This window comes from Glycine max, chromosome 1, assembly GCF_000004515.6.
Source record: "Glycine max cultivar Williams 82 chromosome 1, Glycine_max_v4.0, whole genome shotgun sequence".
Lineage (NCBI taxonomy): Eukaryota > Viridiplantae > Streptophyta > Magnoliopsida > Fabales > Fabaceae > Glycine > Glycine max.
In genome coordinates this window covers 36,464,917-36,483,841 of record NC_016088.4, presented here as the reverse complement: position 1 = coordinate 36,483,841, position 18,925 = coordinate 36,464,917, and the positions used below count along the sequence as shown (strand labels likewise).

Here is an 18,925-nt window from a genome sequence, read left to right as displayed (position 1 = left end):
ATTTGATTAAACACAAGAATGATCAGTTGCCAAATAAATAATAGAAATAAGGAAGATAACTAATTAACATAAAACACTGAGGAATTCCATTAAGAACAATGAAAGGAGTACGATTTGACACTTACATCATAACCCCTGAACTAGAGGGACTAGCCGCTTATAATCAAAGCACAATTAGAAAGCCTATAGGAAATTGCCATAGACATATCAAAAAGGGTAGAACAACGATTACGATTTGTCCTCAATGTGTTGCCTACACATAACAACCCTCAAAATACTCTCTAATTCGTAAAAATGTCAAAAGTCTTGTTTACAGACTCCAGCCCCCAATTTATAATTTCCTAAGAATAATAACTCGTATGAGGCACACTATGGCCGTGCTGAAATCCACAATGACCGTGACAAAAAAACTATGACACTAAAGCTCTCGAATGTTATGGAATGACTACGACCATCCTAGTGTGAACTACAACCATAGTGAATTCATCATGATTGTTGTTGGGAGGCAGACGTTGTTTAGAAGGGGAGTCATCATATTACCATGGTCATACTAGTTACCATGACCATGTTGAATGTACCATAGTCGTGGCCAAGTGACATAGTCTTCAAATCTTCAGATAAAATGTAAATTTTGACTCTTTTCACTCAATTGAGCGGCACACTTAAGATTTTCCACTATCTCTGTAAATCCTTTACAGACTTTGAACACACCTTGGGATCCATCACCCTTGTGTTCAAAGATTCTCCAAGAGACAACCCATCTCTTGATTACAATTCTCACAATCCAAGAAACAACTAGTCTCTTGATTACAACTGACTTTCTGATATGAACAAAAAGATTTCTCTCCTTCAGAGTGGATGATAATATTTGAAGTTCCTAGAGGAATTTCTCTCCTTTAGAGATGATGATACAATTTGAAGTTCCTAGATGAATTCTCAATAAATTTGCAAGTGTTTGCCCAAGAGTTGTTGAGAGAGTATTTGGCAATTAAGTACACTTTACAAAAATATATTGAGGAAGGAAGACATGCATTTGGCAATTAAGTACACTTTTTCAACAGTTACTTATGAGTACGTCCATGTTTACACTATTATTTCCAACCAATTAGAGGTTGCAAGAAAAAAGTTACAACAAGCCTTACAAAAATATATTGAGGAAGGAAGACATTGATTTGCCAACTTTCAATTTTTTGTCTTAGCTAATGCCATTGAAAATTTTTCATCAGTAGTTTTGCTTATAGAAGATGGATTTGGATCTCTCTACAAGTGATAAAGAAAAATGATATCTAGAACTTCTCTTTTCCTTAAAAAATTTCTCTAAGTTTCTAACTATAGTCCATGATTATTTTTCAGGGATCACTGATAGAAAGGAAAGAGTTAGCTATGAAAGGGATTTCAAAAAAATCTAAACAAGGGTTGGCATAAGCAGCATAAGCGTTTCAATTTTAAAATTTTTAAATACTGCTACAACTTTTTGGCTTTGCATATCCTTCTTCTCCCATGTTAAAGTCCTTCTCACTCTATCTATGTATTAGTGATTTTGTAGGTTTTCATCCCAACTCACTCTTACACATTTTTCTATTTTTAATTTCATTCACTTATTACTAATATTGTTTTAATTATTTCACCAGGCCTAGCCAAAAATAATTTCATCTATGGAGTTGGAGACACAAACAATTTCAATATATACTTCTAAATCATTACTTGGGTTTTGTGAGTCATTGAAATAACATTTAAGTTGGAGTTGAAGACACAAATAGGTTCGAACATCTTTCTTTGGAGTTGGAGACTGGCAATGTTGCAAGAACTTCATCTATTTTTTTGTTGATTATTTAATTATATGGATTTACTATTTAACAATTTTTACTTAAGTTTTACAAGGAAGATTAACCAATAAATGGGAGGCAAATTGGGGAAAAGGATTTGGGAGAAAAGAGGAGAATGATCCAATCCTACCCCCCAAGGGCATTGGAAAGAAGACTCCAAGAAGATTTGGCCAAAGATACAAGAGAAGGCCCAAGGGTTCTCATAAGCCTTAGGATAGATTTCGAGCCCATGGGCTAAGTATGAGCCCACTTATCATTGTACATATTAGATTAAGGTTTCATTATTTTTGGGCCTTGTATTTAGGGCTCCATAATGTAGGTAGGGTACCCTAGAAATGTAGGATTTTTCAGCCTTTGTATTTTAGAGCACCCAGACTAGTTTTTGTATTTGGGGTAGTTTTGTAATTTTGCATGCATTAAGTAAATATTTGATGTGTGTGTTGGGAAATAAATTTAATTGAATTGGGAGAAACCCAATCTGATTAAATTTTAGAGGGGGAGGTGAGCATTTGCTTTCTACACTTCATTGCCACATCATATAGTCACACTTTGTGCATGTCCTTCATGCTTTACATGCCTCATGACACCTAAGCACACTTAGTGAAGAATCTTGGACTTGATCTTGGATTAGTGGGATGAACCATAGCTAAAATTCACTAATCATAATTAGAGAAATTTTGGCTCCAAAATTTGACTCCACAAATTCAATTTCAAATTCAAGTGAAATTTGAATAGAAATTCAAATTTCTCTCCAATTTTGTGTGACACTCAGGCTATAAATAGAGGCCATGTGTGTGCATTTTTTTCAACTTTCATCATTAGAGAATTACACTTCAAAGTTAAGACCTCATTTGAGACACAAAATTTTGTGCTCTTTCTCTCCCTCTCCCTCCATTCATCTTCTCCTACCTTCAAGCTCTTATCCATGGCTTCCTATGGTGGTGAGCTTCTTCTTGACTCATCTTCTCTTTGAAGTGGCGTCTCCAATCATTTTTCTTCCATCTCTATTCCGCTGCCATTGATCTTCAAGAAGCAAAGGACTTCATTGATGAAGAAGATCCAAGGCCTACAAGCTCCACATGGAGCTACATCATGTGGTATCAAGAGCATCTTCATCTAGGTGATGTTCTTTTGCTTCCTCTATCTTTTTTGTTCAGTCAATTCACTTTAATTCTTTGTTCTTCATCTTATTCTCCATGTATCTCCTCCATTGTCTTGTGGTTTGGTGTTGTTTAGAGTAGATACAAAAAAATAAACCAATTAAATCTTAGATCTACACTTGTTCTTGCATTTCTATGGTTCAAATTTTATAGATCTACTCTTGAATAATGTTTTTATGTTGATTTTAGGTTCTATCATTGTTTAGTCATAATATTCTTGTGCTGAATCTTTAGATCTCAATTTTCTTGCAAAATATTGATTAGAAAAAAAAACTCAAAAATCTAAGTGTAAATCACTTAATCCATGTTGTCTTAGAGTCATGTTTAGTCATAATAATTGTCCCATTATGTTCTAAGTTTGTGTTGAATTTTGATTTTGTTGATTGAATTATAGATACATTGTTCATGTATTCTTGATATTCTTAGCCTATCTTTCGAATTTTGAGTCTAATTCATGCATGTTATTTAGTTCATAACATGTTCTAAATCAATTCCTAGAAGTAGTATTGTTATTGAATTTTATTTTTTTTGTTTTCTAAGTTTCCTATATGATGCCTATGAGGAAATTGAGTTGTGGTGTTGAGTTGTGGCTGGATTTGTGAATCGAAATAAGTCTTAAGCTCTCTTGAACTGTGTTATTCAAGACAATTGAGCATAAGCAAATACAAATTGTAATTATCCAAGCCTTTTGATTTCTAGGTTGAAATCGTTGGTGCTGACAGCTTGAACATACGAACTTGTAAAAATCATACACGTTGGGAGGAAAATTAGTGTCCAGAAAAAAAAAGTGAAAGGGAAGTGTGCTTGTTGTTTGGCTCAAAATTTGTTCTATAATTGGTGCCTATTTTATACCAATATTAGTTATGAAATTTCAATTGAAAAGTAGTGAAAACAAGTGCCAAAACTAGAGGTTTCTTGAGTTTTTTTTTATATAGTTTTTGTACTCTACTCTAGAGTCATTCTAGGTTTATCTTTGAATCCTAGCTTGCTTTTCATTGCTTTAATTGTTGAATAATCCTTGAAAATTTGTCTTGTTAAAACTCTATTGGTTTAGCTTTCATTTCATTTTTTTGGTCTTTGGTTATTGCTTATCTCTTTGTTTCCTTGTTTGTGAGTTACCATATAGGGAATCAGAAAAAAGGATTGGTGCCATCCCTTGAAGAATTTGAGTCAAGAAGCAAGGGGTCAACCACCTTAAGAGCTATTGGACTAAGAAGCACTCCAAATTGAGTGAATCACCAAAGAGAGAACAACCACCAAAATTGATGACCGTTTTGTAATTTTGTAATTGGCAATTTACTTACCTTCATTGCTTTCAAGTTTTGTAACAAAAAGGCATTTCATTGAAAGTGTGTTAGGAGCCTCCAATAGGTTACCAAACTTCTATTTGTGTGTAATAATTTTAGGCAATATTTCCTTAGGATAGTGAATGCTTTGTTGGGAACCTTAAATGCGGTCATCCATACACTCCTAGGATCCGCCTAGTTTACATTTCTTGCACTTTGATTTCTTGCTTACTTTCATAGCTTATTTTCTTTACTATTCACACCTAGTTTATCTTTTAATTACGTAATACTTTCTTCTTACTTATCACACTTATCTTGAGTTCTTTTGAACACTAACTTTTACCTTTTACAAACCCCCAACAAGAAAGAACCACAACTTAGGAACCAACATGAGTCAGAATTCATCTAGTGTTAATGGTGAGGGTACTAGTCATAAGGATCATCTATCTAGAATCTTAGATGAGTTTAGTTCCCTCAAGTTATGGAAAGAAAAACTAGAAAGAAAAGAAAAAGGAAAAGAGATGGTAGAAATAAATCAAGATAAGATAGAACAAATAAGAGAGGAAGAAAGAAGAAAAATAATGAAAGAAATTAAAAGGGAAAAATATGCCTGATAACTGCTAAATAATAGTGAATTAATAGTGGAAAATCGGTCTGAAATTAACATAGAATTAATTATATAACAATTATTTGTGCTTTAATTTGGAAAGATTTAATTAATTTCGTATTTTGATTGCAGATGTGAAAAAGGGAGGTACAACAAGCAAAAAGGAGCAGAAATAAAGAAAAAAAAGAAGAAAATCAGAAGAAGCCCAAGTCCAGCAAGGCGCTAAGCGCAGGACGCGCCCAGCGCGCAAGAAGGCAAGGCGCTAAGAGCACGACAAGTGCTGAGCGAGAGGTGGCGCTGAGCGCGAGGCTTCGCGCTCAGCGAGACTACGAAGGCCCAAAGCCTAGGGCCTGGAAAGCCTAAAAAGCCAATGATGTATGGAGCATTTTAAGAGTTATCAATAAAAAGAGGATTTCCTTCCAGGTTCTTTTATTTATCGTTCTTTCTTTTTTATCCTGTATCTCAGACCTTATTTTCTGTTAGGGTTTAGTCCACTCGGGAGAGGGTAAAGCCTAATTAGGGGTAAGGAATGAATACTTGAATCTGTTTTGAGGGTAACACTTAATAGAACAATAAAAGGAAGAAATTATCGGGTTATCATTAGAGGGTTTTCCTTCCAGGTTCTTTTATCTGCTTTTCTTTCTTATTTATTCTGCATCTCAGTCTTTATTTTCTATTAGTCTTTAGTCCACTCGGGAGAGGGTAAAGCCTAATTAGGGGTAAGGAATGAATGCGTGAATCTGTTTTAAGGGTTAGTCCACTCGGGAGAGGGTAACGCTTAATAGAACAATAAAAGAAAGAAATCATAAGGTTAGCATTGACCCGATGCCCATGCTTTAGCAAACATCTAGAATTTAATCTTAATGCATCTTAGTTATTGAGTCTTCGCAAAGGGCATTTGGAAGATAGGTAATTAAGGTAGGCTTGTCATCATGAGGCATCAGGGGCAAGTAGATGGATAGATGTGGGGCAGAATCAGTTCACTGGTATTGATAACAAACAAATCCTGAATCCATATATCTAGGCTGATTAGACTTGTTAGGTTTTAGCAATTTTATTATATAGATTTTATTCCCTATTTTATTGTTTGAAGTTTCTTATTATATTGTTGGGTTTTCTTAGAAGTAGTTATTCCTTATTTTACTGTTGGGTTTTATTAGGAGTAGTTATCTCCTATTTAGGAGTAGGTATTTAGGCTTATTAGATTTAGTAACATTTTATAGACTTTATTCTTTATTTATTGCTTTAGTTTCCTTTAAATTAGAAGTAGTTGCTTAGATTTAAATTACCTTTTTCTTTATCCTTTAATTTTATTCTTAAATCTTTTATCTTTTCTTTATCTTATCTATTATCTTTCTTTATCTTTTATTTTAAATTTCTTATCCCTTGCTAGATTTAAATTGCATTTAATTTTATACACTAAATTTACAATTTGCAAACTGAAAAGTACTTCACATAAGTGCAACAAAATCTCTGTGGTACAACACTCGGCTTACCGAGAGATTATTACTACGAACGATTTGGTACACTTGCCAAAAAGCTAACAAGTTTTTGACGCCGTTGCCGGGGATTTTGTTTTCGCATTTAAGTGCCATACTACCATTTTGTAATTTGTTTCTGTAACATCCCAATTTTTCGTAAATAAATTTAAAAAGCTTTTTAGTAATAAATAAATAAATAAATAAATATAGAGCAAATAATAGGCTGAGTACCCTAGGTATAAATGGTTATGTTAAGTCAGCTGCCTCCTTTTGGCCTCATTTTCGTTTTTCCCCTTCTCCTCTCAAAACCCTTTCTTTTTCCCGCAGCCCACCAAACCAGTCTCAGAAAAACGACGATCTTGAACCCGTTCACCGTTGGATCGTCGTGAAATTTGAGTATCATGTTCGCAACACAATTCCGAGAATTCTCACCGTTGATAATTTCGATATCATTTCTGAAATGAGAGAAAAACCCTTCGCATTGTAGCCTTTTTCTTTCCCGCAGAAACCCAGAGCTGTCTTGGTAAAACTACGATCCCGGTTTCGTTAACCGTTGGATTATTGTGAAATTTGGATACGTTGTTCGAAATTCAATTCCGCACACTTCCACCGTTGGGATTTGCGAGATAATATTCGTGGAGGGAGAAAAAGGAATCGTATGAAGATAGTACAAGTGGAGGTTTCAATCTCTTCTCCGTCTCTCTGACGTTTGGGAATTCTATCGGAGCAGTCGGATGAATAATTGAAAGAATTTCCGGGAACCGCTAGAGATGTTGCTATCGTTGGCTGAAGACACGTGAGCCCGCTTAGAGGTAAGAGATGAGTTATTCACAGTTGGGGATTAGTGAGAACATGTGTAGGGATCCTTAGAGGATTAAATTGGGATTTTATTTTGGGATGTTTGTTAAATTGCAATTTTTCCTTTATGATTATAAATAAAATATTGATGTCCTGATGAAAATTGCTTGATAAATTGTGCTCTTGATATTTGTATATTTGGACCTATGATTTGGATATAATTGTGTAATATTATTTGAGGGGTTTTAGTCCTCATGTTGTGATAGTCTTTTATATAAATTGTTATATTGAGGATATGAAATGATAATTCAAATTGTGAGTATGTGATGAATTGTAGAATAACATGTTGCTTTGAGATTATAATATTGTTATTGAGATTGAGTATAAGTGTAAAGTTGAACATGTGTTAATTTGTGAGATACGTGTAAACATGTGATGGTGGATTGTGACACTATGAGATGTGAAATTGTGAATGAGTTCTAGTTGTGGATAAGTGTGTAGTTAACACTTGATGTGAAATTACTTGTGTTGTAAGCTATGAATTGTACAATACCCGACCAGCGTTATCTTGAGAAAAGCGTTGATGCACAGTGTTAAAGAGAAAATGTAGGTTTCCTATTTAGGAACCAGTGTTAAATCGTAGCGCAATTGTGTTGAACGTGTTTAAAACACGAGTGTAAGGTCGTGGGTATTGTATAATTCATGAACAGTGTCTGCATGTAAAAAAAATTATTTTAGGGGTTGGACCTGAATCAGGAGGGAGAGGCCCTGACGGACTCTTCGGAGTGTAGGTCTTGGGGGTCACCGGGTTTGAGTGCTCCTTTAAGCCTATGCTGATCTCATATGGTTGGAGCATTCTCGCAAAACATCGTGACCCTGACTGGTCTCCCTATGATCTTACTTAGTGAGAGTGACCTAACAAACCCATTGTGTGGTGTATCTTGTTATGTACTCCTAAGAGCCCCAGGGTGGTTTTTCACTGACATGGTACCACATTGCATATAGAATTGAGTCTTAGCATAACTATTACATATGCTTGCTAATTGATGTGTTATTATATCTTGATCGAAGTGTGGGATTCTTGTGTAATGTGATTGATAATTGAAAAGTGAATTTTGAATGACGAAGTGGTGAAGTTACGTGAGCTATGTTTAAGCAAGTAGTATCTCATTTATATAATATGTATATTTAATTGTCTTGTTTCTCTATTAGCTAGGAATGTGATAACTCACTCCCTGTGTGTTGTTGTGCTTGGATCCTGTGATGATCTTGAACTTGTGTTCGGGGGAGCAGATGAATAGGTGGATGACTATGAAGAACCTCATGCTAGAGGACACGGGAACACCACGCTCTGATAGGATGTGACATTAGGATATAGGTTCTATATTAATTGTATGAGACTTATATGACTTTCTTTGAGTCGAGATGACTTTATTATTTATTTGGACAAGTTTGAATATGATGTAGAAGAAAGTGAATGTGAGCCTTTTACCCATTTGAAAAGCTTGTATTTAAAAATGTTTTAAAAATACTTTTAATTAATATTTGAATTTTTATTCCTTTATTAATATATATGTGAGGGGTAGAGGGTGTCACAGTTTCCCTCTTGGCCATTCTTTCTATCACTCTTGGCCATTATGTTGGCCATTATTTCTTTCACCCCTCCTCTATCCCTTGGCCATTCTTTCTATCACCACTCCTCTTTCCCCATTCTTTCCTTCTCCATAAATTGCACGGGTAGAACCTTGTGCTTTTATGCGAGGTAAATCTACTATCGTTCCCATAGACTTAAAAATCGAAGCTACCTGTCGGCGTAACAACGCTGCAAGAAGACAAAGGGAGCAAGACATAGATACTTCACCTCCTCTTTCGCCAAATCACGTTCAAATGGACGGAGAACCAGCACGTAGGGTTACATTAGAGGATTTCTCTCATACTACGACTCCTGAATTCTTCACAAGTATCACACCGCCGGAGGTTCAAGCGCCTAATATTTCGTACCGTCATTCTCTCATTCAGCTGATTCAGGGGAACCTCTTCCACGGTCTCCCAAGTGAAGATCCTTATACGCATCTAGCCTCATTTATAGAAATATGCAACACGGTTAAGATAGCGGGAGTTCCTGCACAAGCAGTACGCCTCAACCTCTTTTCTTTCTTGTTAGCGGGAGAGGCAAAAAAATGGTTGCATTCTTTTAAGGGCAACACCTTTAGGACTTGGGAAGAAGTTGTAGAGAAATTTCTGAAAAAGTACTTCCCTGAATCCAAGACAACTGAAAGGAAACTAGAAATCTCATATTTCCATCAATTCCCAGATGAATCCCTTAGCGAAGCCTTAGATCATTTCCACGGATTGTTAAGGAAAATGCCCACTCATGGATATAGCGAGCCAGTACAATTAAACATCTTCATTGATGGATTACGACCTCAATCGAAGCAATTACTGGACGCATCTGCGGGAGGAAAGATCAAGTTAAAGACACCCGAGGAAGCGATGGAACTCATTGAGAACATGGCAGCTAGCGATCAGGGTATCCTTCGTGACCGTTCTTATGTCCCAACAAAGAGAAGCCTCCTAGAGCTTAGTACACCAGACGCAACTCTGGCACAACATAAGCTGTTGTCCAGACAACTAAAAGCTCTTACGGAGATGCTCAAAAAATTGCCCCAACAACTGCAAGCAGTGAATACTTCTCATTCCCCTGTTTTGCAAGTAGAGGGATGTCCCACATGTGGAGGGACACATGAGCCTGGACAATGCACAATCCAACACGAGCCCTCTCAAGAAATAAATTACATGGGCAATCCTAATCGCCACGGTTTCCAAGGCTACAACCAAGGAAACCCGTCTGGATACAATAACGGACCGCCAGGATTTAACCAGGGAAGAAACTTTAACCAAGGCTCCGGTTGGAGAAATCAAGGAAATTAGTACAAGGAGCCTAGGCCTCAACCATCGTACCAGCACCCTAGTCAAGGTCCGAGTCAGCAAGAGAAGCTGTCTCTCAGTATAGAGGAAATGCTCTTAAGTTTCATCCAAGAAACAAGGGCAAGCACTCAGGAGACAAAGGCATTCATCCAAGAGACGAGATCACACCAAAAGAGCACAGATGCAGCCATCAGAAACCTAGAGACACAACTGGGTCAACTAGCCCATGAAAGAGCTGAAAGGCCCACAAGAACTTTTGGGGCTAATACTGAGAATAACCCAAGAGAAGAGTGTAAAGCGGTAATGACTCGAGCATAAAAGAACGCTCAAGAAGCAGGAACGATGACAGAAGAAGAGGGAACTGAGGATAAGAAAGAAGAAGAAACAAAAGAGGAAGAGAAGCTAGAGGAAGAAGAGAAGGTGGTCTCACCACCTAAAACCAAGAGTCAAAAGGCAACAGAAGCTAAGAAGGAAGAATCGCCAGTCTTGCCGCAGGATCTTTCGTATCCTAAGGTACCGACCAAGAAGAATAAAGAGCGCTACTTCAAGCGTTTCTTAGAAATATTTAAAGGACTGGAGATCACCATGCCATTCGGGGAAGCCTTGTAACAGATGCCCCTCTACTCTAAGTTCATGAAAGACATCATCACTAAGAAGGGGAAATATATAGATAGCGAGAACATTGTAGTAGGAGGCAACTGTAGCGCAATCATTCAAAGGAAGCTACCTAAAAAGTTCAAGGACCCCGGAAGCGTTACCATCCCATGCACTATAGGAAAAGAAGCGGTAGATAAAGCCCTCATTGATCTAGGGACAAGCATCAACTTGATGCCCTTATCAATGTGTCGACGAATTGGGAATCTGAAAATTGATCCCACTAAGATGACACTTCAATTGGCAGACCGCTCAATTACAAGACCATACGGGGTGGTAGAAGATGTCCTGGTCAAGGTTCGCCACTTCACTTTTCCGGTGGACTTTGTTATCATGGATATCGATGAGGACACAAAGATTCCCCTTATCTTAGGTAGACCCTTCATGTTGACTGCCAACTGTGTGGTAGATATGGGGAACAGAAGCTTGGAACTGAGTATTGACAATCAGAAGATAACTTTTGACCTTTTTAAAGCAATGAAGTATCCACGGGAAGGTTGGAAGTGCTTCAAGATAGAAGAGATTGACAAGGACGATAATGTTAGTATTCTGGATACACCACACACTTCACTGGAGAAAGCAATAGTAAATAAGATGGACTGTCTCACCAGTGAAGAAGAAGAGGATCTCAAGGCTTGCTTGGAAGACTTGGATCGACAAGAAGTCATTCCTGAGAAAGAAGCTTGTTTTGAGATATTAGAGAATGAGGCTCTGCCCGAGAAAAAGAAGGTTGAATTAAGGTATTGTCTAAACATTTAAAGTATGTGTTCCTGGAGGGTGACACCAAGCCTGTAGTAATTAGTAATGCAGTAACACAGGACGAAGAGAACAGGTTGGTGGACATCCTGAGGAGGTATAAGGAAGCAATCGGATGGCATATATCTGACTTGAAAGGAATCAGTCCTTCGTACTGCATGCATAAAATAATGATGGAGGACGATTACAAGCCTATTCGACAACCTCAGAGACGTCTGAATCCAACTATGAAAGAAGAAGTAAGGAAGGAAGTGCTTAAGTTGCTAGAGGCTGGACTCATATACCCTATCTCTGATAGCGGTGGGGTCAGTCAGGTACAAGTGGTCCCCAAGAAAGGTGGAATGACAGTCGTGAAGAATGAAAAGAATGACCTAATACCCACACGAACTATCACGGGCTGGCGGATGTGCATTGACTACCGCAAGTTAAACGAAGCCACCCGGAAGGACCATTTTCCATTGCCCTTCATGGATCAGATGTTGGAAAGACTTGCAGGGCAAGCATACTACTGTTTCTTGGACGGATACTCAGGTTATAATCAAATCGCGGTAGATCCCAAGGATCAGGAAAAGACGGCCTTCACATGCCCTTATGGTGTTTTTGCTTATAGGCGAATGCCATTCGGATTGTGTAATGCACCAGCTACATTTCAAAGGTGCATGTTGGCCATATTCTCATATATGGTGGAGAAGAGTATCGAAGTTTTCATGGATGACTTCTCGGTTTTTGGACCCTCCTTCGACACTTGTTTGGAAAATTTAGAAAAGGTATTACAAAGGTGTGTCAAAACCAATTTGGTATTGAATTGGGAAAAGTGCCAATTTATGGTTCGAGAGGGTATTGTTTTGGGTCACAAGATCTCATGTAAAGGAATAGAAGTTGACCCAACAAAGATAGACGTCATCGAGAGGTTGCCACCACCACTGAATGTCAAAGGCGTCAAAAGTTTCTTGGGGGCATGCTGGCTTTTATAGGAGGTTCATTAAGGACTTCTCAAAAATCGCCATGCCCCTAAGCAATCTGCTGAACAAAGACGTAGCCTTTAAGTTTGATAAAGATTGTTCAACAGCATTCCAGACACTGAAACATAGGCTCACCACAGCACCAGTAATGATTGCCCCAGATTGGAGCAAGGATTTTGAATTGATGTGTGATGCTAGCGATTATGCAGTAGGTGTAGTTCTGAGACAAAGGCATGACAAGGTTTTTCACGCCATATATTATGCCAGCAAAGTCCTAAGCGTGGCACAATTAAATTATGCCACTACAGAGAAGGAGATTCTGGCCATTATTTTTGCCTTAGAAAAGTTTCGGTCCTACTTGATAGGATCAAGGGTCATCATCTTCACTGACCATGCCGCCATCAAGCATTTGCTAGCTAAGGCGGATTCGAAGCTGAGATTAATTAGATGGGTCCTGTTGCTACAAGAATTTGATATCACCATCAAGGATAAGAGAGGATCCGAAAACGTAGTGGCTGACCATTTGTCCAGATTGAAGAATGAGGAGATCACCAAGGAGGAACCAGAGGTAAAAGGTGAATTCCCTGACGAATTCCTCTTACAGGCCGACACTCGACCTTGGTTTGCAGACATGGCCAACTATAAAGCCACCGGGATCATTCCAAAAGAATTTGATTGGAATCAGAAGAAGAAATTCTTGCATGATTCACGCTTCTATGTCTGGGATGATCCTCAATTATTCAAGGCAGGGGCTGATAATTTGTTACGAAGATGTGTTACGAAGGAAGAAGCGCGAAATATTCTTTGGCACTGCCACAGTTCACCCTATGGTGGTCATCACAATGGGGACACAACGGCGGCAAAAGTGCTACAATCGGGTTTTTTCTAGCCCTCCATTTTTAAAGATGCCCACGAGTTTGTGCGATATTGCGATAGATGCCAAAGAACAGGGGGAATCTCACGAAGGAATGAAATGTCATTACAAAATGTAATGGAAGTTGAGATTTTCGACTGCTGGGGCATAGACTTCATGGGGCCTCTTCCTTCTTCATACGGGAATGTTTACATCTTGGTAGCTGTGGATTACGTCTCCAAATGGGTGGAGGACATAGCCACACCAAAAGATGGCGCCAGGGTAGTGATCAAGTTCTTGAAGAAGAACATCTTTTCCCGTTTTGGAGTACCAAGAGCTCTGATTAGCGATGGGGGCACGCATTTTTGTAACCATCATATGAGAAAAGGCCTGGAGCAATACAATGTGCGACATAAGGTAGCTACACCTTATCATCCGCAAACAAATGGCCAAGCAGAGATCTCTAATAGAGAGCTAAAGCGAATCCTCGAAAAGACAATAGCATCATCAAGGAAGGATTGGGCTTTGAAGCTCGATGACACACTCTGGGCCTACAGGACAGCATTCAAGACTCCCATTGGCTTATCACCCTTTCAGCTAGTATATGGGAAGGCATGCCACCTACCAGTAGAGTTGGAGCACAAAGCATATTGGGCTCTTAAATTTCTAAACTTTGATAATAGTGCATGCGGAGGGAAGAAGAAGCTGCAGTTACTGGAATTGGAAGAAATGAGGCTGAACGCTTATGAATTCTTTAGGATTTACAAGCAGAAGACTAAGGCGTATCACGATAAGAAGTTACAAAAGAAAGAATTCCAGCCAGGGCAATAGGTACTACTCTTCAACTCCAGGTTGAGACTATTCCCAGGAAAGCTAAAGTCAAAGTGGTCAGGACCGTTCATTATCAAAGAAATCAGACCTCACGGAGCAGTAGAATTGGTGGACCCTCGAGTAGAAAATTATGAGAAGAAATGGATTGTCAACGAACAACGCTTAAAGATTTACAATGGAGGACAACTAGAGAAGTTGACGACCGTCATGCATTTAAAAGATCCGTGAAAGAAGCCCTATGTCTAGCTAAAGACATTAAACTAAGCGCTGGTTAGGAGGCAACCCAACATATTATTTAAGGTAATTATAGGTATTTCTATTCTGTCTTTATTTTGCATTTTTTATTTTCTATTTTGTTTCTTTTAAAAAAAAACAGGGGCCCAATAGGTGCAAACAACAAACAGGGGGTACGAAAAGCAAAGGCCCAACAGGTGAAGATAGCAGCAGGAGGGGTACCAATAGCAACACTGAAGTAGGCTGCACGAAGTCATGCGCTTAACGCGAGACCTCGCGCTAAGCGCCCAGGTAAGTTTTGAATTTTTGAATTTTAAATCTGAGGGGCAACCAAGGGACGATTCCCTTGGTGCGCTTAGCGACCACATGCGTGCTAAGCGCGCAAGTCATAAATTCCTGGGGAGTTTTCAAAACTCCCCAACCCCTCAGTTGCCTCCCAGGGGGTTTTTAATCTCTGAAACCTCATTTTTTTTCTTTTTATGCCTTCCAACTCTCCAAAAACCCCTCTTCTCTGCATTCTCTTCTTACCCACAGGCTTTCTTGTGACTTTTTTCAAGTTGTTTTCACGAAAAAAAAGGTAAGATTTGGGTCTGGAATATTGTTATAACTGAGTGCAGGTATCATCACGCAAAGCCTCACACATAGGCTTAGCGTGAACACATAACATGGTACAGCTACGACGAGCGCGCTAAGCCAACAAGAATAACAGCAGAAGCACGAAGCACGCGCTTAGCCGGCACCTCCGCGCTAAGCGCACTCATGAATCTCAGTGAGCGCGCTAAGCTCGTGCCCCAAGAGCTAAGCGCGTGCATCTGCCATCAGCCTTCACGCTTTACTCTTTGCACCCCAACTTCTACTCTCCACATCCCCCTTCTAGCTACTTTCTGCACCCTTCTTTACTAACTGCACCTCCCATTTCTTTACTTTATGCACCTCCCTTCTTTACTAACTTCACCCCTATTTTGCTTACTTTTTGCACCCCCATGTTTACTAACTGCAGTATGTTCTGCTATTTTTTTTTTGTTTTTTTCAGATGGCCTCCCGTAAACACCAAGCAGTGCCCACACCTGGGGAAGCGTCCAACTGGGACTCTTCCCACTTCACTTCAAAGATTGCCTGGCACAGGTACCAGGACAACATTCAGCTCCGGAACATCCTTCCGGAGAGGAATGCTGAACTTGGACCCGTGATGTTTGATGAGTTCCTCCAGGAACTCAGGAGGTGTCGATGGGACCAGGTGCTTACACGACTATCGGAGAAGAGGATCGATGTGGCTCTGGTGAAGGAGTTCTACTCGAACCTTTATGATCTAGAGGACCACAATCCCCGATTTTGCCGGGTGCGAGGACAGGTCGTTCGCTTTGACGCGGACACGATTAACGACTTCCTCGACACCCCAGTCATCTTAGAGGACGGGGAGGAGTACCCAGTCTACACCAGATATCTCAACACTCATCCCGATCCAAACACCATCCCCGCCACATTATGTACTCCAGGAGGGCGTTTTGTTCTAAACGCCGATGGTCTTCCTTGGAAGCTGCTGAGGAAGGACATGACGACACTCGCTCAGACATGGAGTGTCCTCTCTTATTATGATCTTGCACCCACTTCTCACACATATGATGTTAATCTTGACAAGGCACGCTTGATCTACAGCTTGGTGAGCCGGATGGATATGGACGTGGGCAACTTTATATCTCAGCAGATCAGTCAGATTGCCCAGTCCAGTACCTCGAGGCTCGGGTTCCCGACGTTGATCACAGCGTTGTGTGACATTCAAGGGGTGGTTTCTGATACCCTGATCTTTGAGTCACTCAGCCCTACGATCAACCTTGCTTATGTGAAGAAGAACTGCTGGAACCCCGCCGATCCATCCATTACATTTCCAGGGGCCCGCTGGACTCGCACCAGAGCACCAGCGTCCATATCCGAGGCACCCCCTACTTCTCAGCCTTCCTCCCAGTGACCACAGCCTCCACTTCCATCCACTGCTGCACCTCCAGACATGCAGGGACAGATGCTCAGGTCCTTATACCAGGGACAACAGATCATCATTCAGGACCTGCATCGCTTGTCCCTCCACTTGCAGATGGATCCGTTGCTGACGACTCCGAAGGCCTATCGTCAGCAGGTCGCCTGGCCAGGAGACCAGCCCTCCACTGACATGGGGGAAAGGCCTTCTAGAGCCGCCGCTACAGAGGATCCTGTAGTTAATGAGGACCTCATGGTCAACTTGGCTAGCGCTGATTGGGGCCCATGGGCAGATTTGGGAGGTGGCGCAGGACACTAGTTTTATTTATGTTTTTTTTGTTTATGTTTTATGTTCTTATGTTTTATTAGGTTTCTAGTTTAAGTTATTTTGTCATATTTGTAGCTTATGTTCAAAATGAAAAGTAGTGGTAATAATATTAGATTTGAGCATATGCGTGAATAAATAAATTGCATGATAACTTGAGAAATGACAATTCTGAGTTTGTTCTGAAAGGTCCAACACTTGAAAGGCTACTAGTCATTGGAAAACACTGGTCTTGGAAGCAAAAGTCAGATCAAGGATTGAAACATGACTCACGGAAAAGGAAAGGTTAGCTTGATGGAATGAAGACACATCTGGTACGCTAATACTGAATTAATCTCGGTGAGAGTGTGACCTTAATTGTGAGAGAAAACGCCTGTTTTTAAGCTCTTAGTTTTGCATCATTCTTGGACTGTTAAAATTAGTTACTTAAGGTGGATATGATCAAGGCCATGTTTGTTTTATTTTACCCACTCAGCCAAAAAGCCAACCCAACATAATTTTATCCCTTGCACCCATATTGAGCCAAAGAATTATAATAATTTATTTTGAGTAGAACCCTAAGCCGACCTTGTGTAGGATTCTAAGAGAGCAGTAGGGTTCCAAATGCTAATAAGGCCTTAATTTGGGGGATTTTGAACAAATGGGTAATGAACAAATGGGTAAAGTAGCCAAGGTAATAGCACACACTAGAACACCTCTAAATAATTGTGAGCCTATTATTATTATTATTATTATTATTATTATTATTATTATTATTATTATTATTATTATTATTATTAAAAAAAGAGAAGAAAAAAGAAGAAATAAATAAGAAGAAGAAAAAGGGAAAAAATGAAAAAGAGAGGTGTCAGTGGAAAGTGCTAAAGGCAAAAGGGGCTAAGTGGGAAATAGGTCTTGGCAAGAACTTAAATTTTTGGAATGCATGCTCTCTTATAATCTTATATTTTGAATCTCCAAGAAAAACCATGATTCTTTGTTAAACAGACCCCATTACAAGCCAAAAAAGTCCTTAGTGATCCACTGAAGGTAATTAAGGCTAACCTTAACCGAGAGAAAGTACAAAACTCTTGAGTTTTATTTACAGGTTGTTAAAATTGCAAACACTTGACCAGACACTTGTGAGCAGAGAGAAACACCAGCTTTGTAAGGAAGTAAGGCAAGCCAGACCTGTTGGAATTCCAGATAATTGACTTATTTCTGCTCTTGTGTTTATGCTTTTATTTAATATCATGGCAGATGCGAAGGGACCTGTCAAGGGATCAAGGAATTGAAGTCATGGAGAGTGTTGGAATGATTGGAACTTGCTTGAGAAATTTTTGCTTAAGAATGGAATAATTTTATTCTTTTTATTTGCTTGGGGACAAGCAAAGTTTAATTTGGGGGATTTTGATAACTGCTAAATAATAGTGAATTAATAGTGGAAAATCGGTCTGAAATTAACTTAGAATTAATTATTTAGCAGTTATTTGTGCTTTAATTTGAAAAGATTTAATTAATTTTGAATTTTGATTGCAGATGTGAAAAAGGGAGGTACAAAAAGAAAAAAGGAACAGAAATAAAGAAAAAAAAGAATAAAATCAGAAGAAGCTCAAGTCCAGCAAGGCGCTAAGTGCAGGACGCGCCCAGCACGCAAGAAGGCAAGGCGCTAAGTGCACGACACGCGCTGAGCGCGAGGCTTCGCGCTCAACGAGACTACGAAGGCCCAAAGCCCAATTTTGCACCTATAAATAAGAGGGTCAGCCTAGGAAAACGAAGACACTTCTTCAGAGCTCAGTTTTCAGACTTCTGGCACTCAGTTCTCTCCTTTTCCTTCCCTTTTTTTATATTCTTATTACCTTTCTTTCACCCCCCCTTCTCATTGTAAAGCCCTCATGATTATGAGTGGCTAAACCCCTAGCTAGGGCCAGGCAGGCCTAAAAAGTCAAAGATGTATGGAGCATTTCAAGAGTTATCAATAAAAAGATGATTTCCTTCCTGGTTCTTTTATTTACCGTTCTTTCTTATTTATCCTGTATCTCATACCTTATTTTCTGTTAGGGTTTAGTCCACTCGGGAAAGGGTAAAGCCTAATTAGGGGTAAGGAATGAATACTTGAATCTATTTTAAGGGTTAGTCCAGTCGGGAGAGGGTAATGCTTAATAGAACAATAAAAGGAAGAAATTATCGGATTATCATTAGAGGGTTTTCCTTCCAGGTTCTTTTATTTTCTTTTCTTTCTTATTTATTCTGCATCTCAGTCTTTATTTTCTGTTA

At 39.2% G+C, this 18,925-nt stretch overlaps 2 protein-coding genes across 2 annotated transcripts; both read left to right on the top strand.

Annotated features, from left to right (window-relative positions):
• The first annotated feature begins 9,045 nt into the window (after positions 1 to 9,045).
• LOC121174691 (uncharacterized) lies at positions 9,046 to 10,089 on the top strand. The gene has a single exon (XM_041014491.1). The coding sequence runs from the start codon at positions 9,046 to 9,048 to the stop codon at positions 10,087 to 10,089; it is 1,044 nt and encodes a 347-aa protein (XP_040870425.1).
• A 609-nt stretch (positions 10,090 to 10,698) lies between these two features.
• Positions 10,699 to 11,499, top strand: LOC113002374 (uncharacterized). The gene has a single exon (XM_026129544.1). It carries the CDS (start codon positions 10,699 to 10,701, stop codon positions 11,497 to 11,499), a length of 801 nt encoding a protein of 266 aa, XP_025985329.1.
• Positions 11,500 to 18,925: the final 7,426 nt, after the last annotated feature.

Coding starts and splice junctions, on each gene's coding strand:
- LOC113002374 (XM_026129544.1), top strand. CDS start 10,699: ATGCCCCTCTACTCTAAGTTCATGAAAGACATCATCACTAAGAAGGGG.
- LOC121174691 (XM_041014491.1), top strand. CDS start 9,046: ATGGACGGAGAACCAGCACGTAGGGTTACATTAGAGGATTTCTCTCAT.